At 47.2% G+C, this 25112-nt stretch overlaps 2 protein-coding genes across 9 annotated transcripts in view; both read left to right on the top strand.

Moving 5' to 3' along the window:
- The window catches only part of abr (ABR activator of RhoGEF and GTPase), a 119201-nt gene extending 109137 nt beyond the window's left edge, over positions 1–10064 (top strand). For all 5 annotated transcript variants that reach the window (XM_072590121.1, XM_072590122.1, XM_072590123.1 and 2 more), the window contains 7 exons: positions 446–505; positions 935–1044; positions 1229–1368; positions 1709–1843; positions 3096–3201; positions 8203–8350; positions 9408–10064. In XM_072590121.1, coding sequence (XP_072446222.1) covers positions 446–505; positions 935–1044; positions 1229–1368; positions 1709–1843; positions 3096–3201; positions 8203–8350; positions 9408–9497 — 789 coding nt within the window. In that variant the 3' untranslated portion in view covers positions 9498–10064. The remainder of the gene's footprint in view (positions 1–445; positions 506–934; positions 1045–1228; positions 1369–1708; positions 1844–3095; positions 3202–8202; positions 8351–9407) is intronic.
- A 975-nt stretch (positions 10065–11039) lies between these two features.
- smyd4 (SET and MYND domain containing 4) lies at positions 11040–24780 on the top strand. 4 transcript variants are annotated; one of them, XM_072590116.1, is made up of 10 exons: positions 11040–11180; positions 14412–14556; positions 14856–14945; positions 15340–16360; positions 20827–21009; positions 22573–22736; positions 23006–23141; positions 23425–23541; positions 23863–23986; positions 24380–24780. In XM_072590116.1, the coding sequence occupies exons 1-10, from the start codon at positions 11056–11058 to the stop codon at positions 24546–24548; spliced, it is 2274 nt and encodes a 757-aa protein (XP_072446217.1). In that variant the 5' UTR covers positions 11040–11055; the 3' UTR covers positions 24549–24780. The 4 variants fall into 4 exon arrangements, with proteins under 4 accessions (XP_072446217.1, XP_072446219.1, XP_072446218.1 ...); XM_072590118.1 differs by lacking the exon at positions 20827–21009; XM_072590117.1 differs by lacking the exon at positions 23425–23541.
- The last annotated feature ends 332 nt before the right edge of the window (positions 24781–25112 follow it).

Genomic DNA, 25112 nt, shown 5'->3' with positions numbered 1-25112 from the left:
TAGGAGAATCATCTTGCTGACCCAGTTAGCTGTGCCTCACTCAGTTCATATCTCTCTCTGCCTCGCTCGGTCCCCATGTCTCTGTCGGCATGTTAGGCTTACTGACGTGAATCACAGCATTGACTCTGGGTTCTGCAAGTCTTTGTTATGCATGGATCTTCGAGGTGTGTGTACAATAAAGAAAGAAGAGGGCACACTGCCCAGGAGCCGGCAGTGAGGCATCAGTCAGCGGGACACTGTGAGGTGGCTGTTTAGATCAAGCAGATGCCTCTGCTTGCAGCTTGGCACTTGGCCTGGGAATGATGGCAGGGCACTCTCCAGCTTGATGTATTCCTACAATTCTGTGGTTTTCAGGACCTGACTGAATTCTGCCTCTCCCAGTTGGAGAGCAGGGATAATAAAAACCTTCCCTTTTCCCACATTCATTGTTTCTCTTCTCTCACAGCTGGACACACGCACAGCCCAAAGCAGAAACTGGCAGACTACAATCATCGGAATGAATGGGGTGAGTTTGTTCATGCAGGGATTGAGAACCTTTGAAGAGTGCAGTCTGTGTGCACACGTGTGCATCTCTGTACAAATGTGTGTGTGTGCACGTGTGCGTGCAAGTATGTGTACATGTAGGGGTGTGTGTGTGTTTGAAGGGAGTCACAGATACTAACAGTGTGGAATCTGTACCTCAGGAATGCGAGGGACTGGTGTTAAAACCTGACCAGCCAGCCTATGGAGAGCTGGTGGAAATCTGTTCAGAAGAATCAGGTCACACTCCAACTGAGGCCATCACTTACTGCAGTGCTGAGCTATCCTGGTCCAGACTCCACACTAATGGTCAGGGATGAAACATTGGTCCTGATTGGCTAAGTCTGGGGATGCTAGCAGGGTGGGAATGGCTGCAATTTGTTACTATAGTGAATAGTTGTTTCTGTGTGTTCAGATTGAAGTGGAGTTATCGATGAAATTCACCAGCCGTGATCTGAGTCTGAAACGAACCCCATCAAAAAAGCAGAGCGGAGTGTTTGGTGTGAAAATTAACGTTGTCACAAAGTAAGTCCTCTCCTTCCTTGGTCCACTGCAGGGACACACCCGGACCTCACATGTCCTCTTCAATGGGACTGACTTCTGTTCTGTAGAAACCTTGTAACTGACTGGCCGCAGGCCCTGTCACTGACCAACTGTCTCCAATGTCCAGATATGTTGAGGTTTTGATGGCCGTCTGTGTTGGTTTCAGGAGGGAACGCTCAAAGGTTCCCTATATCGTCCGTCAGTGCATCGAGGAGGTAGAAAAACGAGGGATTGAGGAAGTGGGGATCTATCGGGTGTCTGGAGTAGCCACAGACATTCAGACCCTGAAATCTGCATTTGATATGAGTAAGTGACAGTGTCAACCTGATTACCCAACATGCTGAAATTCCACCGCACACCTATAACATCTCGGATTGATTAGAGCACATTTTGTTTTGCATGGGGGTGTTTTGGGTCAGGATACATTGTACACGGCAGACCACAGGCAGTTGGCTCAGCCCTTCCTGTGGTGCTTGTAGAAAGTAGATGCTCCCTAAAAGCATCGCGAATGTTGAACTGCTGACATCATCAGGAACTGAGTGTATTCCAGCTGTTGCTTGGAGTTTGTTAATTCGAGGCTGACTTCCTGGGATCATGTATAACGCACAGTCACATGCTGTCTGACCAAATAGCCTTCTCCTTGCAGATACCAAGGATGTGCTGGTGATGTTAAGTGACATGGACATTAACGCCATTGCCGGGACACTGAAGCTGTATTTCAGAGAATTACCAGAACCACTTCTTACCGACAGACTCTACCCAGCATTTGTGGAAGGGATTGGTGAGTCATATAAGAACACTGCGCCATCCAGCATCAAACACTGTGACAGGGACCAGGGCAACAGTGACAGGCATCACATTGCAATGCCGCAAGACAAAGCACTGCAACAGTTCAGTGAAGAACAATGCAATCTTGAATGCTGCAACATTGGAATTGAATATAGAAATAGCTCAATATGCTACAGGGCAAAATCACAGCACTGAATGCACCAAAAGAAAGCTTAGCAACATGAAACACTGTAACATCATGACATGGAATGCTGCAACACTGCAATTGAGAACCGTGCAATACGGAATAGTATAAATGGACATTGTGAAACACTGCAATCTTGCAACAAGGAACACCTAAAATGTTGGAATATGGAACACTGTGATATCACAACATGGCATGTGGCAGTACTGCAACACCACAACACACAGCAGTGTAACATCCATCATCTTAACACTGCAACAAGGAACAAAACCACAACAGTGAATACTGCAACAAAACCATCTCATAGAACACAGCAACTTCACAATATGGCAACGTTGCAACACATGTACCACAGGAACATGTGTAACCAGAACACAAACCTCAACACCAGCTACACCATTTACACACTGCAAAAACAGACTTCTCAATTGCAGAACTAGTAAATGCCACAAGTAGGGAGAAATTGCAGTTCTGGATCCTTATCACAGTCTCAGGATGTCCTGAAGCAAAAATGAAGAACAGCAAGTTGCCACAAACAGCAATATGATTATGACCAGATGCTGTCATTGAGGGATAAAGATTAGCCAAGAAACGTAGTCCCACTATCCACCTGAGAATAGTGACATAATTGACCTTTTTCTGCGTGGACACATGCAAACTCAGTTTAAAAAGTCAGTTGAAGCACAAACTCCCTCAGCACTGACCCTCCGACAGTGCGGCTCTCCCTCAGCACTGACCCTCCGACAGTGCGGCGCTCCCTCAGCACTGACCCTCCGACAGTGCGACTCTCCCTCAGCACTGACCCTCCGAAGTTCGACTCTCCCTCAGCACTGACCCTCCGACAGTGCGACTCTCCCTCAGCACCAATCTCCGACAGTGCGGCTGTCCCCCATCTTGGCTGGATTTGGTTTTGCAGTGATACTGTTGCAATTGAGTTTCTCACTGTTCCTGGTTGTCGATCAGAGACAGACACATCAGGGTTAACTACAATGTATTGTTTTGTCCGGAGTTAATGGCTGAGGCCTGTTGTTGTCTTAACTGCTGTTTCTCTCTGTGCTAGCATTATCGGACCCAGCAGCCAAGGAGAACTGTATGTTACACTTACTACGTTCACTGCCAGAGCCCAATTTCAGCACTCTGCTCTTCCTGCTCGATCATCTAAAAAGGTAGAGAATTCACATGCTCTCAGAGTGGCCTGTGTGGTCCCCAGGGACCACTGCAATGTAACAGACGATAGAAGCTGGTCCTTCAGAGGCAGAGATTACATTGGCCCAGCTCACAGCCAGGGCTTTATATACCCAACTCAAACATCCACACAACTGCTGCTGCACCACCCTCCACTGCACCAAACATCTGGCACCACATCCTACTACTTTGCAATCCCACCCTCCCAACCCCTCCCTTTCACCCCCACCCTCGCAGTCTCACCCTCACGCCCCCATCTTCCCATTCCCTCCCTCGCAGTCCACCCTGCCTTACGTTGTAATCATCCCAGTCCCCATCCTTTCCTAATCTATTGCCATTCAGATAATCCACCATCACGTTCTTGCTCCCCATGTGGATACCCTCACATTTATCCACATTATACTGCAGCTGCTCACTCACTCAACCTGTCCACATCACACTGAAGTCTCACTGCATCCTCCTCACAGCTCACTCTCCTACACAACGTTGTGTTGTCTTCACAGTAGGCTGATAGCATTCCAAAATTACTAAATAGTCAAGGGGCAAAGGAACCAAGGTAATATATACAATAGCTATCACAAGAGAAGTGTGAGGGAAACAAATGGGCCTGAAGGCTGATAAATCTCCAGATATGATCGGATGCAAACTGGGATATGAAAAAAAGTAGCTACAGAGATTATGGATGTTTTCTTGTAATCTTACAAGAATCCTTAGATTTTTGGAAACATCCCATAGGATAGGAAAACCACCAATGTAACACCTTTATTTGAAAAGAGACAAAAAACAGGTGACTATAGACCAGTTAGCTTAACATATGTTAGTGGGAACATGGTGGTGTGAATTATAAAGGGTGTAGCAGCAGAACATTGAGAAACACCTAATCTGATCAAGCAGAGTCAGTGTGGTTTCATGAAGGGGAAATTATACCTGAAAAATTTCAGTTCTTCGAGGAGGTAAAGGGGAAACAGTGGATGGAATATATTTGAATTTTCAGAAGATATTAGATAAGGTACCACACATTAGGCTACTTAGGAAGATAAGACTCCATGGTTTTGAAGGTGGTACATTAAATTAACATGGATAGATGATTGGCTAACTAATAGAGATTGGAGAGGTTTTCGTAGGCTGAAGGATGGACTTTGTGGCTTTGAGGAGTGATCTGGACATTTCTTTTAATGTTTCTTTTATTGCTGCTTCCGTTCTTAATCCTGTCTTTTGTACACTAAGATGGCACCAGAGAATGGAGCAGAGTGATTGGAAGTCCTTGTCCATGAATCACAGAAAGCTAGCATCCAATTTCAATGGGTAATAGGGAAGGCAATTGGAATATTGGCCTTTCTTTCAAAGGCAATGGAATAAAAGTAATGCGGCTTTGCTAAAGCTGTCCACAGCAATGGTCAGGTCACAGTTGGAATACTTGGATTCCTATCAAAGGAAAGATAGGCTGAGTCCAGAGAAAGTTCATTTGGCTAATCCTGAGTGTGGATGGACCGTCGTATGATGAGAGATTGAGTTGGTTGTGCCTGTGCTGATTGAAGTTTAGAAGAATGAAAGGCAACCTTATTGAAACATACAAGATTCTTGGAAGGTTTGACAGGGTAGATGCAGAGAAGTTGTTTCCCCTTGTGAGACAGTCTCAGACCAGAGAGCATCATTTCAGACTTGGGGTCAAACATTTAAGATAGAGATGAAAACGAATTTCTCTTTGAGGGAATTTCTTTACTGCAGACAACAGTTGAGGCTGGGTCATTAGGTGTATTCATGACTGAGATAGATAGATGGTTAATCAGTAGAAGAATAGAGGGTATGGGGAACATAGAACATTACAGCACAGAACAGGCCCTTCAGCCCTCGATGTGGTGCCGACCTATGGAATCAATCTGAAGCCCATCTAACCTACACCGTTCTATTAAATACCCTTAAAGTTGGCGAATCTACAACAGTTGCAGGCAGTGCATTCCATGTTCCTACTACTCTGTGACATCTGTATTATATCTATCACCCCTCAATTTAAAGCTATGTCCCTTTGTGCTAGCCATCACTACCCGAGGAAAAAGGGCTCTCCCTGTCCACCCTATCTAACCCTCTGATTATTAGATTAGATTAGATTACTTACAGTGTGGAAACAGGCCCTTCAGCCCAACAAGTCCACACCGACCCGCCGAAGCGTAACCCACCCATTCCCCAACATTTACCCCTTTACCTCACACTATGGGCAATTTAGCATGACCAATTCACCTAACCTACACATCTTTGTGACTGTGGGAGGAAACCGGAGCACCCGGAGGAAACCCACGCAGACACGGGGAGAACGTGTAAACTCCACACAGTCAGTCGCCTGAGGTGGGAATTGAACCCAGGTCTCTGGCGCTGTGAGGCAGCAGTGCTAACCACTGTGCCACCGTGCCGCCCCTATCTTGTATGTCTCAATTAAGTCACCTCTCGATCTTCTTCTCTCTTACAAAAACACCCCCAAGTCCCTCAGCCTTTCCTCATAAGACCTTCCCTCCATACCAGGAAACATCCTAGAAAATCTCCTGTAAACTTCTCCAAAGTTTCCACATCCTTCCTATAATGCAGTGACCAGAACTGTACACAATACTCCAAATGCAGCTGCACCGGTTTTGTACAACTACAACATGCCCTCATGGCTCTGAAACTCAATCCCTCTACCAATAAAAGCTAATACACCATATGCCTTCTTAACAACCCTATTAACCTGGGTGGCAACTTTCAGGGATTTATGTACATGGACACCGAGATCTCTCTGCTCATCTACTCTGCCAAGAATCTTACCATTAGCCCAGTACCCTGCACTCCTGTTGCTCCTTCCAAAGTGAATCACTTCACACTTTTCTGCATTAAACTCCATTTGTCATCTCTCAGCCCAGCTCTGCGGCTTGCCTATGTCCCTGTGTAACCTGCAACATCATTCAGCACTATCGACAATACCACCAACCTTAGTAAATTTGTGGATGACACTAACCCATCTCTCTACACCCTCATCTCAGTCATTTATAAAAATGACAAACAGCACTGTCCCCAAAACAGATCCTTGCGGTACACCACTAGTAACTGAACTCCAGGATTAATGTTTCCCATCAACCACCACCCTCTGTCGTCTTTCAGCTCGCCAATTTCTGATCCAAACTGCTAAATCACCCTAATCCCATGCCTCCGTATTTTGTACAATAGCCTACCTTGGGGAACTTTATTAAACGCCTTACTGAAATCCATACACACCACATCAACCACTTTACTTTCATTCACCTGTTTGATCACCTTCTTAAAAAAAAACTCAGTAAGGTTTGTGAGGCAGGACCTACACTTTACAAAACTATGTTGGCTATCCTTAATCAACTTACTCCTTTCTCAATGATTAGATATTCTAACTCTTATAACATTTTCCAAAACTTACCTACAACTGAAGTCAGGCTCACTGGTCTATAATTGCCAGGGTTGTCTCTACTCCTCTTCTTGAACAAGGGGACATTTGCTATCCTCCAGTCTTCTGGTACTATTCCTGTAGACAATGACGGAAAAAAGATCAATATCAAAGGCTCTGCAATCTCCTCCCAGGCTTCCCAGAGAATCCTAGGATAAATCCCATCCGACCCAGGGGACTTATCTATTTTCATACTTTCCAGAATTGCTAACATCTCCTCTTTGTGAACCTCAATCTGGTCTAGTTTAGTAGCCTGTATCTCCGTATTCTCCTCGACTACATTGTCTGTTTCCAATATGAATACTGACGAAAAATATTAATTTAGTGCTTCCCCTATCTCCTCCGACTCCACACACAACTTCCTCTTACAATCCTTGATTGGTCCCAATCTTTCTCTAGTCATTCTTTTTTTCCTGATATACCTATAGAAAGCCTTAGGGTTTACCCTGATCCTACCTGCCAATGACTTCTCATGTCCCTCCTGGCTTTTCTTGGCTCTTTCTTTAGGTCTTTCCTGCTAGTTTGTAACTCCAAAGTGCCCTAACTAAGCCTTCACATTTCATCTGAACATAAGCTGCCTTCTTCCTCTTGACAAGAGATTCAACTTCTTTAGTAAACCACGGCTCCCTCGCTCAATCACTTCCTCCCTGCCTGACAGGTACATATTTATCAAGGATGTGCAGTAGTTGTTCCTTGAATAAGTTCCACATTTCAATTGTGCCCATCCCCTGCAGTTTCCTCCCCCATTCTATGCATCCTAAATCTTGCCTAATGGCATTGTAATTGCCTTTCCCCCAGCAATAACTCTTACCCTGTGTTATATACCTATCCCTTCCCATCGCTAAAGTAAACATAACCAAATTGTTGTCACTATCATCAAAGTGCTCACCTACCTCCAAATCTAAAACTGGCCAGCTTCATTACCCAGTACCAAATCAAATGTGGCCTTGCCCCTTGTTGGCTTGTCTATGTACTGTCAGGAAACCATCCTGCACATTTTGGACAAAAACTGACCCATCGAAAACTATAGTATTTCCAGTCAATATTTGGAAAGTTAAAGTCCCATATAACAACTACCCTGTTACCCTCTCTCCTATTCAGAATCATTTTTGTTTTCCTTTCCTCTACATCCCTTGAACTATTTGGAGGCCAATAGAAGGCAGGAACAAGGCAGGAAAGCGGAGTTGAGGATTATCCGATCAGCTATGATCACACTGACTAGTGGGGCAGACTTGATGGCCTGAATGAATTCTGTTCCTATATCTTATGAAGTTATTTAATTTAACTCTGCCATTACATTGTTTCCTTTTATAACTTCCCCTGTTGGGTCTGGGTGGATTACTCTTCAGAGGGTCGGTGTGGACTTGTTGGGCCGAAGGGCCTGTTTCCACACTGTCGGGAACCTAATCATATACAGACTGTGAGGGACCTACATTTGTCTTCACTAATTGTTCTGTTCACATATGTATCAAAGCTTTCACAATCAGTTTGTATGTCCTCTGCAAGTTTACACTCCTATTCTCTTTTTCCATCCCAGGGTTGCAGAGAAGGAACCTGTGAATAAAATGTCTGTACACAATCTGGCAACAGTGTTTGGTCCCACCCTGCTCAGACCATCAGAAACAGAACACAAAGTGCATGCCAACATTGTGTCCGATATCTGGTCTCATGAAGTCATGGCACAGGTACAGTCCATTCACTCAGCCCCTGCACAGTCTCCGAGCTTGGCCACCTGTGGACAGGAGCATGTGGGAAGCTAGCAATTCCTAGGTTCAGCTGGTCTCAGTGGAAGGAAGTGGTCTGAACTGCGGTCATCAGAGTTGGAGCTACAACTTGGTCTCAGTGCCTTGCTTGTATCCTTCCTTCTTCTGGCAGTTAACAGCTTCCCTGAGCCTGATCTGCCCTCAGACACTTGACTGAGTGGTCAGAGCTGGAATGGAACAACAGCTTAAGGGGAAGAAGCTGCAGGGAGTGAGAGAGATCCAGTCAGAAACCTGCAACTGGCCCTCGGCCCAAGGTGTGTGTCGATCAGAAGCTGCACAAAGTGCCATCTTTTATTTTGTTCTGTTCCTGTCATGGCCAGACTGTCATGGCCAGACTATGATTCGGCGATGCCGGTGTTGGACTGGGTTGTACAAAGTTACAAATCACACAACACCATCTTATAGTCCAACAGGCTTAATTGGAAGCACACTAGCTTTCAGAGCGCCGCTCCTTAAATGGGTGGTTATCCCCTGATGAAAGAGTGGTGCTCCAAAAGCTAGTGCTTCCAATTAAACCTGTTGGACGATAAGATGGCCAGAGCAGCATTTGTTGCCTATCCTTAAACCGCCCTTGGGAAGGAAGTGGGACAAGGGCCTGCTGCATTGAGGACGACCATTCGGAGACACAGGGCAATATAGCCACAAAAACATGGACTAAGGCCTGACTGAGAAATATTGGTTAGGAGAAAGGACTGCAGATGCTGGAGGGCAGAGTTGAGTGTGGGATGCTGGAAAAGCACAACAGGTCAGGCAGCATCTGAGCTGCAGAAGGGCTCATGCCTGAAACGTTGATTCTCATGCTACTCGGATGCTGCCTGACCTGCTGTGCTTTTCCAGTACCACACCCTCGACTGAGAAATATTGGTGGCAGATTGATGTTAATGGCTGGAGGGGATACCATTGGGACAAGGGGAGAATACTGTGGGGTGGGGGTTGGAGGATCTCGCTATGGGCATTAACACTGTTTGTATTCTCATAGGTGCAGGTTCTGTTATATTACTTGCAGCATCCCCCAATCTCCATCACTGAACTCAAGCGAAATACCCTTTACTATTCCACTGATGTGTAGAGATCCTATGTTCGGACCCTCGGAATCCTTCAACTCGAGACAATTGACCAAAATAAAATCAAGATGAAGAAAACATCACACAGCGATTCCCGTTTGAAGTTTGACCTTTATACTGCTATATGCCTGGTGCAAGATGGGGAAGCCGCCCTCTATCGTCCTGTCCTGTGTATATGTGTACAAGCACTGTTGGCTGCCCATCCCTTGCATTCCGTCCCTCGCATGGTGCATTTGTCTTGTTTATTCCTGGAGCTCCAACCTTCTACTCCTGGATCTACTGAAGTTGCACGGATATTGAGACTTTGGGGCAGCAAACAGTTCATAACCAAGCAGGGAACATCAGCAGGAGTCTGGTGAATCTGTTGCTGTGTAAGGATCTATACTGGAGCCTGATTTTGGAGTGTGCATCAACAGTGGTATTGACTGTGATTAGCATTTCATACACTCCTCTGGTTATTAGTAACCTTTTTGCTTGATAATAAATTGTTTTACACCTGTAGATTATTCTGACCCACTGTGGGTGACACGTTCATGATAAATAAAAGTAATGTAATATTTGCATAAAAGATACCATTTTCAGTTTGATTTAACATGTCTTCTAGGCTGTCTCACTCATACAGACTAAATGATTAGTTTGTGTCCAATTTCACAAAGGAACAATACGAAACCTTATTCAAGTCTGACCCCACCCCCCTTCACTAATTATCCCCACCCTCACTAATTATCCCCACCCTCACTCCCTGATCCTATCCCCTGACCCCACCCCCCACTCCCTGATCCTATTCCCTGACCCCACCCCCTGACCCTACCCTCTGACCCTACCCTCTCCCCGACCCCACCCCCCTCTCCCCGACCCCACCCCCTCTCCCCGACCCCACCCTCTCCCTGACCCCACCCCCTCTCCCTGCCCCTATTCCCTGACCCCACCCCCTCTCCCTGATCCTATCCCCTGACCCCACCCCCTCTCCCTGCCCCTATCCCCTGACCTCTCCCTGACCCCACCCCCTCTCCCTGTCCCTATCCCCTGACCTCTCCCTGACCCCACCCCCTCTCCCTGCCCCCACCCCCTCTCCCTGCCCCTATTCCCTGACCTCTCCCTGACCCCACCCCCTCTCCCTGACCCCACCCCCTCTCCCTGACCCCACCCCCTCTCCCTGCCCCCACCCCCTCTCCCTGCCCCTATCCCCTGACCTCTCCCTGACCCCACCCCCTCTCCCTGACCCCACCCCCTCTCCCTGACCCCCACTCCCTCTCCCTGACCCCCACTCCCTGACCCTGACCTCATCCCCCACTCCCTGATCCTATCCCTTGACCCCACTCCCTGACCCGCTCTCCCTGACCCTCTCTCCCTGACCCTCTCCCCTGACCCCACCCCCTCTCCCTCTCCCTCTCCCTCTCCCTGACCCCACCCCTCCCATGCCCCAATGTTACCCCCACACTCCTGGGGCTTGTTGCCAATAGTGTGTGTGTGATGGTATTCCGCGCGGGCGGTGCTGTTGACGTCACTTCCGGTGGGCGGGGCGGGCGCGGGGCAGAGTGTTTCCGGGTCAGTGAGGCCCGGATGGAGATGGAATGGCGGCGGTTTTGTGGCGATCGCTGGCGGGAGATGGGAGCCCGGGAGCGGCGTCAGTTGGAGCAGAGTTCGGGGCTGGCGGATACCCTGAGGGTGTGCGGCCGCTTCCTCCGGTCAGTGTCTGAGTAACGGGACCCTCTTCACAAGGTCCGAGGGGCCGGAGAGTGACCCTTCATCACCAACTAAACCGAAACGGCCATTCTCCTGCTCCTCAGATGCTGCCTGACCTACTGTACTCTCTCATCTAGAATAGAGTCAGCGGGCCGAATGGCCTGGCTCTGCTCGGGGGGGGGGGGGGGTGAATCTGGTCAGATTCAGGGAGTTAACCGGGAGAGAGGGAGAGAGAGGGAGAGACTGTGAAGCTACCGTCAGCTGGTCGATGACCAGAAACCCCGCTTGTTGGGGTGTGTTTGTTCTCCTGAGGATGGAGAGCAGCTGCAGGTCCTGGAGACTGTGGCTCTAAGCTGAGGCAGGGCTGACTGTAGGAAGGGGGTGGGTGGTGGAACATGGTTGCTGTTGTGGAGCGGAGGGTCTGCAAAGAGAATCATTGTTTGGAGAGAGAGAGGGGGAGAACTTCTTCAAGGTAGACATCCTTGGAAGAGGCATCACCTCCTGGTGAAGGGCTTATGCTCGAAACATCGATTCTCATGCTCCTCAGATGCTGCCAAACCTGTGCTTCTCCAGCACCACACTCTCAATACTGATTTCCAGCATCTGCAGTCGTCACTTTCTCCAGTGTTCATTAATCATACAGCGTAGAAACAGGCCCTTCTGCCCAAAACATGTATCATAACCAACAAACAAAACCGTGCTTTGCTCATTTACCTACATTTGGTCCATGCCTTACTGTACCCCTGGTGTTTCAGCTGTGGCCTAACCAATGTATTATACAGTTCCTTGCTGTTGTATTTAGTACTTTAATTAACAAAGGTAAGTATCTCATATGCTTTAACCACCCCATCCACCTGTCCTGCTACCTTCAAGGAGCTATGGACATGCACACTAAAGTCCCTCTGATCCTCTATGCTTCCTAGGTTCCTATCATTCAACATTTACTCCCTTGCCTTGTTAATCCTTCCCAACTGCATCACCTCTCACTTTTCAGGATTAAATACCATTTGCCACTGTTCAGACCATCTAACTAATCCATCTATATTATTCTGGAGACTTGGACTCTCTCTCTTCGAATCTTTCCTCCTTGCTGAAATGTAATTTTGCTGAGAGTCATGAATTCCCTCCTTATATTTTTGGCCTGGCTCGTGCACTGCCATTCCTGCTATTCTATCCATCCAGTTCACTAGAGCGAACTCTATTATAATTCCCTTTGACTTAAACACAGTTGTTTCCTACCCAAGTTTCTCACTCTCAAACAGAATATTAAATTCTATCAAGGGACCTTAGAGGGCAGGTTCATAATTCATTGAAAGTAGGATCATAAGTAGATAGGATTGTGAAGATGTTGTTTAGTTTGTTGATGATGCTTTGTTTTATTGGTCAGACCATTGAGCATGAGAGTTGGAGGTCATGTGCGGCTGTACAGGATATTGGTTAGGCCACTGTTGGAATATTGCGTGCAATTCTGGTCTCTTTCCTATCGGAAGGATGTTGCAAAACCTGAAAGGGTTCAGAAAAGATTTACAATGATTTGAGCTGTGGGGAGAGGATGACTAGTGAGTTTTGAGAAGATTTGTAGCTCAGGTTGAGGTTCTGGATGTAAGTTTGTTCACTGAGCTGGAAGGTTTTTCAGGCATTTCGTCACCATACTAGGTAACATTATCAGTGAGTGTCTGGATGAAGTGTTGGTGACGTTTTACTTAGAGGTCATTTATTAAACCTGCCTCACTCCCTATTAGCAGATAGAAGACAGCCTGTTCCCTGGTTAGCTCCATGACACATTGCTCTAGCAAACTATCCCTAGTGCAGAATTTGTTGTCATAGCCACCCTTTTCAACTTAATTAACCTAATCGACCTGAAGATTAAAGTCACCCATTATCATTGCTATATTCTTTTACGTGCTCCTATTATGTGTTGATTTCTACCCTTTCCTATAGTGTGGGAGCTGATTGGGGTTCTGTACACTACTCCTAGCAATGTCTCTTTCATTTGCTGTTTGTTTTGCCTCCACGCCAATTGACTCAACAACAATTCTTTGGCCCATCAAGAATCATTTGAATTACAAGAAGCTAGTATTCAGCTTAAGTATTAGGGTATGCAAATGGACTGTTGGTCCTTTCTGAAAGGGAACAAAATATAAAGTAAGGAGGTTTTGCTAAAATTATTCAAAGCACTCATCAGACCACACCCAGAATACTGTGACCACTTTTGGGGCCCTTATCTAAAGAAAGATAGACTGGCATTAAGTCAGTCCAGGGAAGGTTCACTACTTTAATACCAGGTATGGATCCTCTTGTGAGGAGCAGTTAAGTACGTTGGGTCTGTACCTATTGGAGTTTTGAAAAATGAGAGATGACCTTGTTGAAACATACAAGCTTATTAGAAGACTTGACAGTGTAGATGCAGACAGGTTGTTCCCCCTGTGGGAGTGTTTAGGACTGAATCTGAGAATAAGGAGTCACACATTTAAGCAGAGCTGAGAAGGGGTTTCTTCTGTCAGAATCTGTGTAATTCTTCACCGCAGGTGATTGATCAGGCTGGGGTCATTAAGTATATTCCAGTCTGGGATATGGGCAGCACGGTGGCTCAGTGGTTAGCACTGCTGCATCACAGCGCCAGGGACATGGATTCCATTCCAGCCTTGGGCAGCTGTCGGTGTGGAGTGTGTTTGTTCTTCCTGTGTCTGTGTGGGTTTGATCCGGGTACTCTGGTTTCTTCTCACAGACCAAAGATGTGCAAGTTAGGTGGATTGCCACACCAAATTCCCTATAGTGTCCAGAAATCTGCAGACTAAGTTTAGCCATGAGAAATGTCGAGTTTCAGGGATACATTGCTTGAGCGACGAGGGGGATGCCTGGGAAGGAGCATCTTTGGAGGATCAGTATGGGGCATTGTGGGATTGCTGGCCTGGATGACCTTCCTCACTCGGGATTCCATGATTCAGTGATAACAGATTTTAATCAATCAGGGAATCAAGGATTGTGGGGAAATGGCAGGAAAGTGGAACTGAAGATTATCAAATCAGCCATGGTCTCTCTGAATGGCAGAGGTAACTCAGTGGGCCAGCTGCAGCTTATGGTCTTGGGTGGGGGTTTGGGGCGGGTGGGAGGATGGTGTGTGTATATCTGCTGTATTCTTTTGTTGGTGAGTTAGGGGTTGTGCTGTAATGATGGAACAATATGGTTACATCTGGCAATGAAAAGGTTAACGTAATTATTGTTCTGACCAGTTTGAAGGAAATGGCCATTTTCGCCCAGCTGAGTGCGCAGTACTCGACACGGAAAGATCCCGCAGTTGAACTGGAATTCAAGCAGCGGGGGAATGCACAGTTCAAGCTGAAGGACTATGCTCACGCTGTTGCCTTGTATTCAAAGGTACATTTGGATACTATTAACCTGCTCCCCAACTCTCAACCTACAGTCATTGGTCAGGACACTCTTGTCCAAGTTGGTGACCCCTGGATTCAATCTTGAACAGACTGGCGATCCCAGGCTGGATTCACACTCCAGGGGGCTTCTTTGAGCCCAAACTGATCCTTAAACTCGGTGTCTTAGCCCCATTTTCCAGTTCTGAGCCCATTCTCCTGTGTGGTGCGCGGGCATTTATTACTTACTGCCTGCTTCTTGTGTTGTGCCCTCTGACAGGCTCTCCCTCTCTCTCTCTCTGTTTTCAGGGACTTCACCATAGCTCCACACACTCCTCCCAGGCTGCACTGCTCTATGCCAACCGCTCAGCAGCACTGTACCAGCTACAGCGATACCAAGCAAGTCACAGGCAGCCCTCCTCAGCTCGGGAGAAGTTGGGCACACAGTCAATATTCATGGGGATGGTGTGATGGAATCTGGCTGAGGCAGTTGGACTGTGTGCAGGTTGGGGGGGTGGGGGTGGGGGGTTGGACTAAGGGAGTCAGGGTCGGGGGGTGGAGGTGGGCTGAGGGCATTGGGGTGGTGGGAGTCAGACTGAGGAAGTTGGAATGGGGGAGTTGGCTGAGGGATTTGGGGTGGGGTAGTCGGAGAGGGGAGATGAGCTGAGGGTGTTAGGGAGGGTGGGTGTTGGGGGCAAATTGGGGCAGTTAGGGTAAGAGTCAGATAGAGGGTGATTTTTGGCTCTGTCCTTGAAAACACTGACCAATGAGTTTTCCCCCCGTCTCTATTCAGGAATGTCTGGTGGATATTGAGAGAGCTCAGGGACACAATTATCCCCATGAGCTGCTACATAAAATCCTGGCACGCCGCACAGCCTGCTTACAGCGTCTTGGCCAAGCCGATGGAGCCTCTGACCTCTGCAGCAAAGAACACCTTAATGCAAGAGGCAGAGGGAGAGCCAGGATCCAGAGCCAGCCCACAACAGGAGGGGCCCCCCATGGACAGACAAAGACCTCAGGAACTCTGTGCGAAATATCTCCGTCCATCGCCGTGCGCTCTGACAGTTCCCGGGGCCGCCATTTGGTAGCAACGGAGGAGCTGAGGCCAGGAGAGGTCCTGCTCCAGGAGAAAGCCTTTGCAGCTGTGCTGATCCCAGAAGGAGCCAGAAGAGAGCCTTTCTCCAATGAAGATATGTACTGTCACCACTGCCTTGAGTGGACTGAGCTCCCTGTGCCCTGCCTGACCTGTAGCTTCAGCAGTTACTGCAGTGAGCTGTGTCGAGAGAATGCCTGGAATCAGTATCACTGGCTGGAATGCAGACTTGGGGGATTCCTGTTGGCACTGGGCACATTCACCCAGCTTGCACTCCGCACTGTGCTGCTGGCAGGTATACAGGAGATACAGGGAACAGAAAAATTGGAGAGTGGAGCTGACCAAAGGTCAATTGGTGAATGCAGCGTGAGGCACAATCCAGACCACAAAGTGGAACTGAGCAGTTGTTTTTCTGGGATGTCAGAGGTTGGCAATGGGATGCCCAGGGATGCTCAGAGCCGTTACCAGATGATCCACAGTCTCCTGACCCACACCAGATTGCAAACACCAGAGCACCGCTTCATCTGTGGTCTTACTGCAGCAGCTGTGTGCCAGGAGATCAGGCGAATGGGGCTGGAGTCACAGCTGGTGAGTGACAAGCTGGAGCAGCCTGCAATTATTGCCCAAGGCCAGGGACTGAGGACACTGGGAGTGGCATTGCTCCGACACCACCTCCAGCTGGTGTGTAATGCTCAGGCTATCACTGCAGTCAGAGTCACAGGTATGTACCAGGGTACAGGATGGCCCGAGAGCCTGCTGTAATGGAATCATGGATTTCACAGGGTGGGATTGGTTACTGGATGTTCCGGGGTTTAGATCTTTTAAAAAGAACAGGGAGGGGGTAAAAGAGGAGGGGGAGTAGCACTGTTAGAAAGGGCATCACAGCTTCAGAAAAGCAGCTTGTCGAGGAGGGTTTGTCTACTGAGTCAGCATGGGGGTGGAAGTCAGTAACAGGAAAGAAGCAGTCACTTGATTGGGTTTTTTCTATAGACCCCCCCCCCCCCAATAGCAGCAAAGTGATGGAAGAACAGGTTGGACAGCAGATCTTGGAACGGTGCAGCTGTAACGGTTGTTGTTACGGGTGACTTCAACTTCCCCGATATTGATGGGAACCTTCTTAGTGCAGATGGTCTGGATGGATCTGATTTTTGTCAGGTGTATCCAGGAAGGATTGCTGACTCAATATGTAGCTCGGCCAACTGGGGGGGGTGAGGCCGTATTGGATTTGGTGCTAGGCAATGAGGCATGCCAGATGGCAGATCGCTCAGTGGGACTATTTCTGGGACAGTGATCACAACTGCCTCACCTTTACCATAGCCATGGAGAGAGCTCGGAACAGACAGTAGGGGAAGGTATTTAATTAGGGGAGGGGAAATTATACTGCTATTAGACAGGAGCTGTGGAGTATAAATTGGGAGCAGTTGTTCTACGGGGAATACACAACAGAAATATGGAGGCAGTTTAAGGAGCACTTGTGGCGAGTGTTGGATAACTTTGTCCCACTGAGACAGGCAAGAAATGCTAAGGTGAAGGATGTAGGTTTGCTCGCTGAGCTGGAAAGTTCATCTCCAGACGTTTCGTCACCTACTAGGAAACATCTTCTGTGGGCCTCCAGGCAAAGCAATGTTGATAATTCCTGCTTTCTGTTTATATGTTTGGGTTTCTTTGGGTTGGTGATGTCATTTCTAGTGGTGACATCATCTCCTGTGGTGCTGTCACTTCCTGTTCTTTTTCTTAGGGAGTGGTAGATGGGGTCTAATTCGATACATGAACATCAACTAGCCACAAAAAGACATGACCCCCTCTCACTAGTATCCTTACATACAGATAAGGAAGGACACCACTTCGACTGGGACAACACATCCATCCTAGGACAAGCCAAACAGAGACACGCATGAGAATTCCTAGAAGCATGGCATTCCAACAAACACACAGTGTTCGACCCCAACTACCATCGCCTGAGAAAAGGAACAGGAAATTATGTCACCACAGGAAATGATGTGACCGCAGGAAATGATGTCACCAACCCAGAGAAACCCAAATATATAAATAGAAAGCAGGAATTATCAACAGTGCTTTGCCCAGAGGCCCACTGAAGATGTTACCTTGTAGGTGACGAAACGTCTGGAGATGAACCTTCCAGCTCAGTGAGCAAACCTGATATTAAGGAAGTGGATGTGCTGGAAATTCTGGGAAACATCAAGATAGATAAGGCCCCAGGGCAGGACCAGATATATCCATAGTTACTATGAGAAGTGAGGAATGAGATTGCTGCACCTCTGGCGATGATTGTTGCAGCCTCATTCTCCACGGAAGGAGGACTTGATGATTGGAGGGGAGGTATTCCCTTCACGAAAGGGAATAGGGAAATCCCTGGGATTACAGATCAGTCAGTCTTACGTCTGTGGTAAGCAAGGTACTGGAAAGGATTGGAAAAACATAGTTTGATTAAAGATAGTCATCATAGCTTTGTGAGGGGCAGTTCATGCATCGCAAGTCTTATTGAGTTCTTGGAGGATGTGATGAGACAAGTTAACGAAGGCCGAGCAGTCAGTGATGTATATGGATTTCAGGAAGGCATTTGATAAGGTTCCTGATGGTAGGCTCTTTCAAAAAGTTAGGAGGCTTGGGATACAGGGAAACTTGGCTGTTTAGATACAGAACTGACTGGCCGAAAGAAGACAGCGAGTTGTAGTGGATGGAAAGTATTTGGCCTGGAGTTCACTGACCAGTGGTGTCCCACAGGGATCTGTTCTTGGGCCTCTGCTGTCTGTAGGTTTTATAAATGACTCGGATGAAGAAGTGTAAAGGTGGGTTAGTAAGTTTGCTGATGACACAAAGGTCGGTGGTGTTGTAGATAGTGTCGAGGACTGTTACAGGCTACAACAAGCCATTGACAGGATGCAGAGCTGGGCTGAGAAGTGGCAAATGGAGTTTAACCAGGATAAATGCAAAGTGATTCATTTTGGAAGGTCAAATTTGAATGCTGAATACAGGGTTAAAATCAGGATTATTGGCAGTGTGGAGGAACAGCAGGATCTTGGGGTACACATACATAGATCCCTCAAAGTTGCGTCCCAAGTTGATAGGGTTGTTAAGAAGGCATATAGTGTTTTGGCTTCCATTAACGGGGGATTGAGGTTAAGAGCCACAAAGTTTTGTTGCAGCTCTATAAAACCCTGGTTAGACCACACTTGGAATATTGTGTCCTGTTCCAGTCGCTTCGTTATTGGAAGGAAGTAGATTCTTTAGAGAGGGTGCAGAGGAGATTTACCAGGATGCTGCCTGGACTGGAGGACAGGTCTTCTGCAGAGAGGTTGAGTGAGCTAGGGCTTTTCTCATTGGAGAGAAGAAGGAAGAGAGGTGATTTGATAGAGGTGTACAAGGTAATGAGAGGCATAGGTAGAGTAGACAGCCAGAGACCTTTCCCCAGGGCAGAAATGGCTGTCACAAGGGGAAGGAAGGTACAGGGGAGATGTCAGAGGTAGGTTATTTGCACAGAGAGTGGTGGGTATGTGGAATGCACTGCCAGCAGTGGGAGGAGAGTCAGTGACAATATTTACATTTAAGCGACTGCTGGCCAAGCACGTGGATGGCAGTAAATTGGGGGCTGATATTAAATTAGGATAAATGCTCGGCAGAACATTGGCCAAAGGGCCTGTACAATTCTATGTTTTGTGTAAACTGACACCATGAATGGGATTTGTATGAGAGTGTACTGCCTAGCCAGTGTGGGAGCAAGCTATATGGACCAGGGAGATTCCTGGCCCTGGTTGTACTCTGCATTGAATCAGAGAATGGTTACAGAACATGAGGGGGTTGGTCAGTCAGTGGTATCTATGCTGGCTTTCTGAAGGAGCGATGTACGTACTACCTCTTCCCCGGCCCCTGACTGCTGCAAAACCTGAACTAGTTATTCAGTTCTCTTTTGAAAGGCTCAGTTGAAGCCCATTCCAGACCCTAACCACTCACTACATGACAGGTTGATTTTTACTGTCCCTTTGTTTCTTTTGTCAGTGAGCTTCGGTGTCTGTCATCTGATTTCTGATCCTTGTACCCAAGAAGACACCCTCTTTCTGACTCTCCATTCAGACCATGGTTCAAGGTTATAATGACAGTCGGCACCTTGAAACGGACAGGTCCAAAAACCAGCCTATAATCCCTTACTGATGCCAAGTGTGTATAATGGTGCCGTGGGCAGTGCGTGATCCGGTGTGATTGCCAAAGGATCTCCATTCCCTCTTATTTTTCCTGCCACTGCAGCAGCTTCCAGAGCCCGCAATCAATCTGTCCGGATGCCAGTCAGCATCCCCGGACTTTCCATGTGGTTGCTTGTGTTACTACACTGGGTGAACCCCTCTGCTAATTTAAAACCTGCAACACAGAAAAGATTTATCTCATGCGGTAATCTGTGAAAATTCAAGAGGTCAAGAACAAGTAAAAATTAACAACTTTATTACTTAAAGTATAACAAAGAATAATTAACTAACAACTATTTACAACTCCTGTCCAACCTATCTTTTACATTCCCTTCTATAATACTAGCCCGATAAAGCCCCGATTACAATTTACAAAACAAAACTTCTAATCTCAAAACCAGGTGGCTTTCGGTTTTCTCTGTAATCCTGACTTGTTCTTGGGGATTCTGCTGCACAGGTTACTGATCAATAAAGGTACCTTTAAGAGAGCTATTTTTCAGGCAGTCTTTACATGCTGGTAGCTTGGCGGTTCTCTTCTCAACTGTTCAATTTTCCCTTGTCTTATACCCCCAAAGGATCGGATTGTGTCATTGGCTTTTCACATTGTCAATATACTAATACAAACTGGATTGGACTTTGGTATTTTTTGTGGTATAATTTAAACTGATTGGCCTAATTTGAATCTGTTTTGTCATTTCCAGGCAACCAGCTACCCTAGTTACCCCAGTAACTGGAGCACATGTGACATTGTATCTTTTTTTCTGAACACTTGGTGCTGTCAGGTAGTTTTTGCTAGCTTTTAACTTTCTTAAAGGTACAGTACACCCACATCTTCATAACAATTGGCCATGCAGCTTAAAGAGATCATTGCCAAGGGTCCTGTGCAGCTGCTTGTGCCTGGTGATCCTACAGCTTTACTTTGACTTTGTGACTGCAAGCTCACTTCCTGCTGTGGATTCCTAGCTTAAAGCACTTGTTCTTGTTGCAGGAGGCGGACATTCCCATGTGGCAGAGATGGAAGAGGTCAGAATTGCGACTGCCTTCTATTGTACAGTCAGTCTGCTGAACCATTCCTGTGAACCCAACACTAGTATCACATTCCACAACACCACCATCATTGTGAGAGCCTCCCAGTACATTGCAGCAGGCCAGGAAGTGCTACACTGCTATGGTAACTCCAACAGTCAGCTCTATCCCTCCATAGCTCCCCCTCTCGGACTTCTCCCTGCCCTCACCTTTTCTACTTTCACAACACACAGGTTGGAAAGTCAGTTCCGAGTGGGGTTAGGGCAGTAATATAAAAAGATACTGAATACGTTAAATGAGTGTATGAAGATGTAGTAAATAGAGTATAATGTGGGAAGATGTAGAATTGTTTTTGGCAGAATAAAAGGAAACCTCTAAATGGTGAGAGATTGCAGAGCTCGATACAGAACAATTTGGGTGTCCATGTATATCAATTGCAAAGTTTAGTCCAGCAAGTAATTGGGAAATAGAATGTTATCATTTATCGTGAGGGGAATTGAATCCAAGAGTAGGGAGGTTGGCCTTCAGGTATACAGGGCACTGCTGGGACCACATCTGGAGTACTCTGTAGAGTACCAGTCACTGTATTTCAGGAAGAATGTACATGTATTGGAAGCGGTTTAGAGAAAGTTCAGACTAATACCTGGAATGGGCATATGTTATGAGGAAACGTCTAGGCTTATATCCACCAGAGTTTAGAGGAGTAAGAGGCGATTTGTTTGATGTATAAGCTCCTGAAGAGTATTGGCAGGAGGATGTAAGAAAGAATGTTCTGTCTTTTTATTTCATTCATTCACAGGATGAAGGTGTCACTGGTCAGGCCAGTAATTATTTGGCAGATGAGAGCCAACCACATTGGCTGTAGGTCTGGAATGGCATGTAGGCCAGACCAGGTAAGGATGGCAGTTTCCTTCTCTAAAGGACATTAGCGAACCTGATTGTTTTTTTCTGACAATCGACCACAAATTTGTGGTCATCATTAGATTCTTAATTCCAGATTTTTATTCTATTCAAATTCTGCCATCTGCTGGGGGTAAAATTTGAGCCCTAGTTCCCAAAACATTACCTGTGTCTCTGGATTAACAATCCAATGATTATGCCACTAGGCCATCGCCATCCCTTTGAGGGAATTTAGAACGAGAAGTCATTGTTAAAAAGCATGAGGTGACCAATGGGACCGAAATGAGGAGAAACTTTTTCTGGTAGCGTCATGAGTCTTTGGAACTCTCTTCCTGGAAAGGTGTTGGGTGCAGCTTCTGTGAATATTTTTAAGGCAGACGGAGGCGGACAGGTTCTGAGGAAAACTTGAATGAGACTCAAAACATTAGCTGTTTTTCTCTCTCCACACTTCCTGCCAAACCTGCTAAGTTTCTCCAGCAGTCTCTGAATTTGATTCAGATTTCCAGCATCCAGGGTTTTGCTTTTATTCAAGTGGATGGGATCTTGTTAAGTGAGAAGGTGAAAGGTAGGAATGTGGGTTTGAGGTTACAGTGAGATCAGCCTTGATTTGATCGAATGGCAGAACAGGCTCGAGGGCCCAAGTGGTTTACACCTGCTTGCAATTCTCAGGTGCTTTCCCCATTCTTTCCATCTCCTCTCCAATATGTGTGTCCCTTTGCTCTGTCTTCCCCCTTCTCTCTGTTTCCCCTTCCCCAGCAGTGCTCACTGTGTATTGTGTTGGCTTCAACTGTCTCTCTGCTGATTCCAGGGCCGCACTGGAGCCGGATGGCAGTGAGGGAGCGACAGCAGGCCCTGAGATCGCAGTATTTCTTTCACTGTCAGTGCACTGCATGTGTTCGTGAGGAGGGGAAGGTTGGAATGGACTCTCTGCTTGGCCAATTCCTCTGCTCTTATTGTGGGGTTGAGTTACAGGTGAGGAGAAGACAAGTAGTTGTGCTGGCACTGAGTTATTGGTTTTCTGTTTACTGACCATCTCTCCTGCTGCACTACCCAGGACTTCGTAAAGCAAATTCCATCAGAGGGCATCATTCCTAGCTCATCACCTAGTGGCCCCGACAAGTTTTAAGAAAACACTGGTTGGCTGGAGCTAACTCCACAAGGTCCCACTGCACTAGAAGACATTTGGTGATGATGTCACCATTCCCTTTGCAGTCTGCCTCAATCAGTCTTGTTCTTTGCAGGATTCGAAGGAGGCTCATTGCACGTGCTTAAACAGCTCCTGTCGTCTCATTGTCTCCAAACAAGCCCTCTTCCAACAAGTGAAGAAAGTGAGAGACCAGATTGGGTTTGCCAGGCACCTGAGTACTCAGCATCCAGGTACAATGACCAGGACTGACCGGGCATCTGGGCACAGGCCAGTACTGACCGGGCATCTGGACATGATATTCAGTAGTGACTGACCAGTACTAACCGGGCATCTGAGCATTGGACTAGCAGTGACTGACCAAGCACCTGAATGCAGTGACCAGGCATTTGGGCTGGTGATCAATTACCAGCGAGCAGTTGTTATTTAAGCCAGTGACAATGGGAAGTGGGGAAGCGTGTTTCGTTTGGATTCTGTGATTGTGCTGGGTTTTACCAGTTTCCTTTCTTCTCCCAGATAAAGCCCTTCGGTTGCTTTCTGAATGTCAGCAGTTAGCTTGCACCCTCGTGTCTGGCCAACACCCATTGCAAGGAGAAATCGAGGACTGCCTGGCACAGACTCATGCTTCCCGAGGTGAGGGCAGTCCCTCTGACTGCTGTGTGAAGCTGGGAAGCACTGGGGCTGGATGGAGCGGGGAGGATAGGGGCCTCCTTAGGCAGGGATTGTGATGAGGAAGTGTGTTGAACTTGTTGCAGGATAGTGGAGAGCGAGTGTCGGGTCTGGGAGGGGTTTTGTTGGAGTGTTATCGGGATAGTGGGGAGAGGGTTTGGGGATGTTTGCTGATTCGGGATATTTGTGTCTGTTGGGTGGATGGTTGCTGGACTGAGAGTTCCCCTGTCTGTGCCAGTGATCCTCCCTCAATTTTACTGATTTGGGCTAATTCTGTTCCTGCAGGTGATTGGCTAGTTGCTGCTCGGCACATGAGGAAGAGCAAGGAGTTGGTGCAGATTCAGTATGGAGCCCAGAGTGTGGAACTTGGCAAAGAGCTCTTCAAACTGGCACAGATTCTCTTCAATGGGTAAATCTGGGCACTGAAATAGCTCACACTGCAGTGTAATGGGCACAGACTGGGGAGGAATGGGCAGCCCAAGAGTAACAGTGACATCCTATCTCCCTCCTGCCACATCCACCTAACACTCATTCATTCTCACTTTTTTACACACATACTCTCACTCGTACACACACAGTCTCAACCTCACTCTCTCACGCTTACACACGCAGTCTCAAACTCTCAGTATCTCTCACATGTACTTTCACTCACTCTCTTGCTCTTGTGCGCTGTCTCTGTCTCACACAGACACACTTCCTCACACCCTCATCCTCACACTTGGACAATCTTTCAGTCTTGCACTCACTCATACGCAAAGACTCTCCTCTGCCCAGCCTGACTCTTTCTTCCTTTCATTTGTAGACATGTTGTCGATGAAGCGTTAAGTGTTACTGAACAGGCTGAGAACCTGCTTTTGCTCCACTGTGGGGCTGAACATGAGATGGTGATAGAGTTGAGGGCAATGAAGTCCTGCCTACAGACTCTTCCAAGCCAGTTTGCTAGGTCTCCCAAACTGTATCGCAGAGAGTGACGGGATCCTCGACCAACCAAGTGATGTCTCCACCCAGGCTCAGGATCACAACCAATCCCAGGGAAACCCATCAGATACAACTCCGTCAACTTAAGGAGCATTGTTACTGAAACTATACTCGAGAGCTACAGATGGAACTGGCAGTGCTGCCTCCTCACAGTTAGAGTCTGCCAAGTGTTTGTAAAAATACATTGAACTGTTTGAAATTCATTAAATAACTAAGTGTCAGAAATCGTTGAATGATAATCTTCAGGTGTACAGTGTGGATGCATTTGTCAGTGAGTGTGTATCAATGGCTTCTTGTACCCCGTGTGTGTGTGTGTGAGTGTGTGTGTGAGTGTGTGTGTGAGTGTGTGTGTGAGTGTGTGTGTGAGTGTGTGTGTGAGTGTGTGTGTGAGTGTGTGTGTGAGTGTGTGTGTGAGTGTGTGTGTGAGTGTGTGTGTGAGAGTGTGTGTGGGTGTGTGTGTGTGGGTGAGAGTGTGTGTGTGTGTGTGCAGGTGTGTGTGTGTGTGTGAGTGAGTGTGAGAGTGTGTGTGTGTGAGAGTGTGTGTGTGTGTGTGTGAG

Source organism: Chiloscyllium punctatum, chromosome 19, assembly GCF_047496795.1.
Source record: "Chiloscyllium punctatum isolate Juve2018m chromosome 19, sChiPun1.3, whole genome shotgun sequence".
Taxonomy (NCBI): domain Eukaryota; kingdom Metazoa; phylum Chordata; class Chondrichthyes; order Orectolobiformes; family Hemiscylliidae; genus Chiloscyllium; species Chiloscyllium punctatum.
The sequence above is the reverse complement of the archived record's forward strand: the minus strand, read 5'-3'. Positions and strand labels throughout refer to the sequence as shown.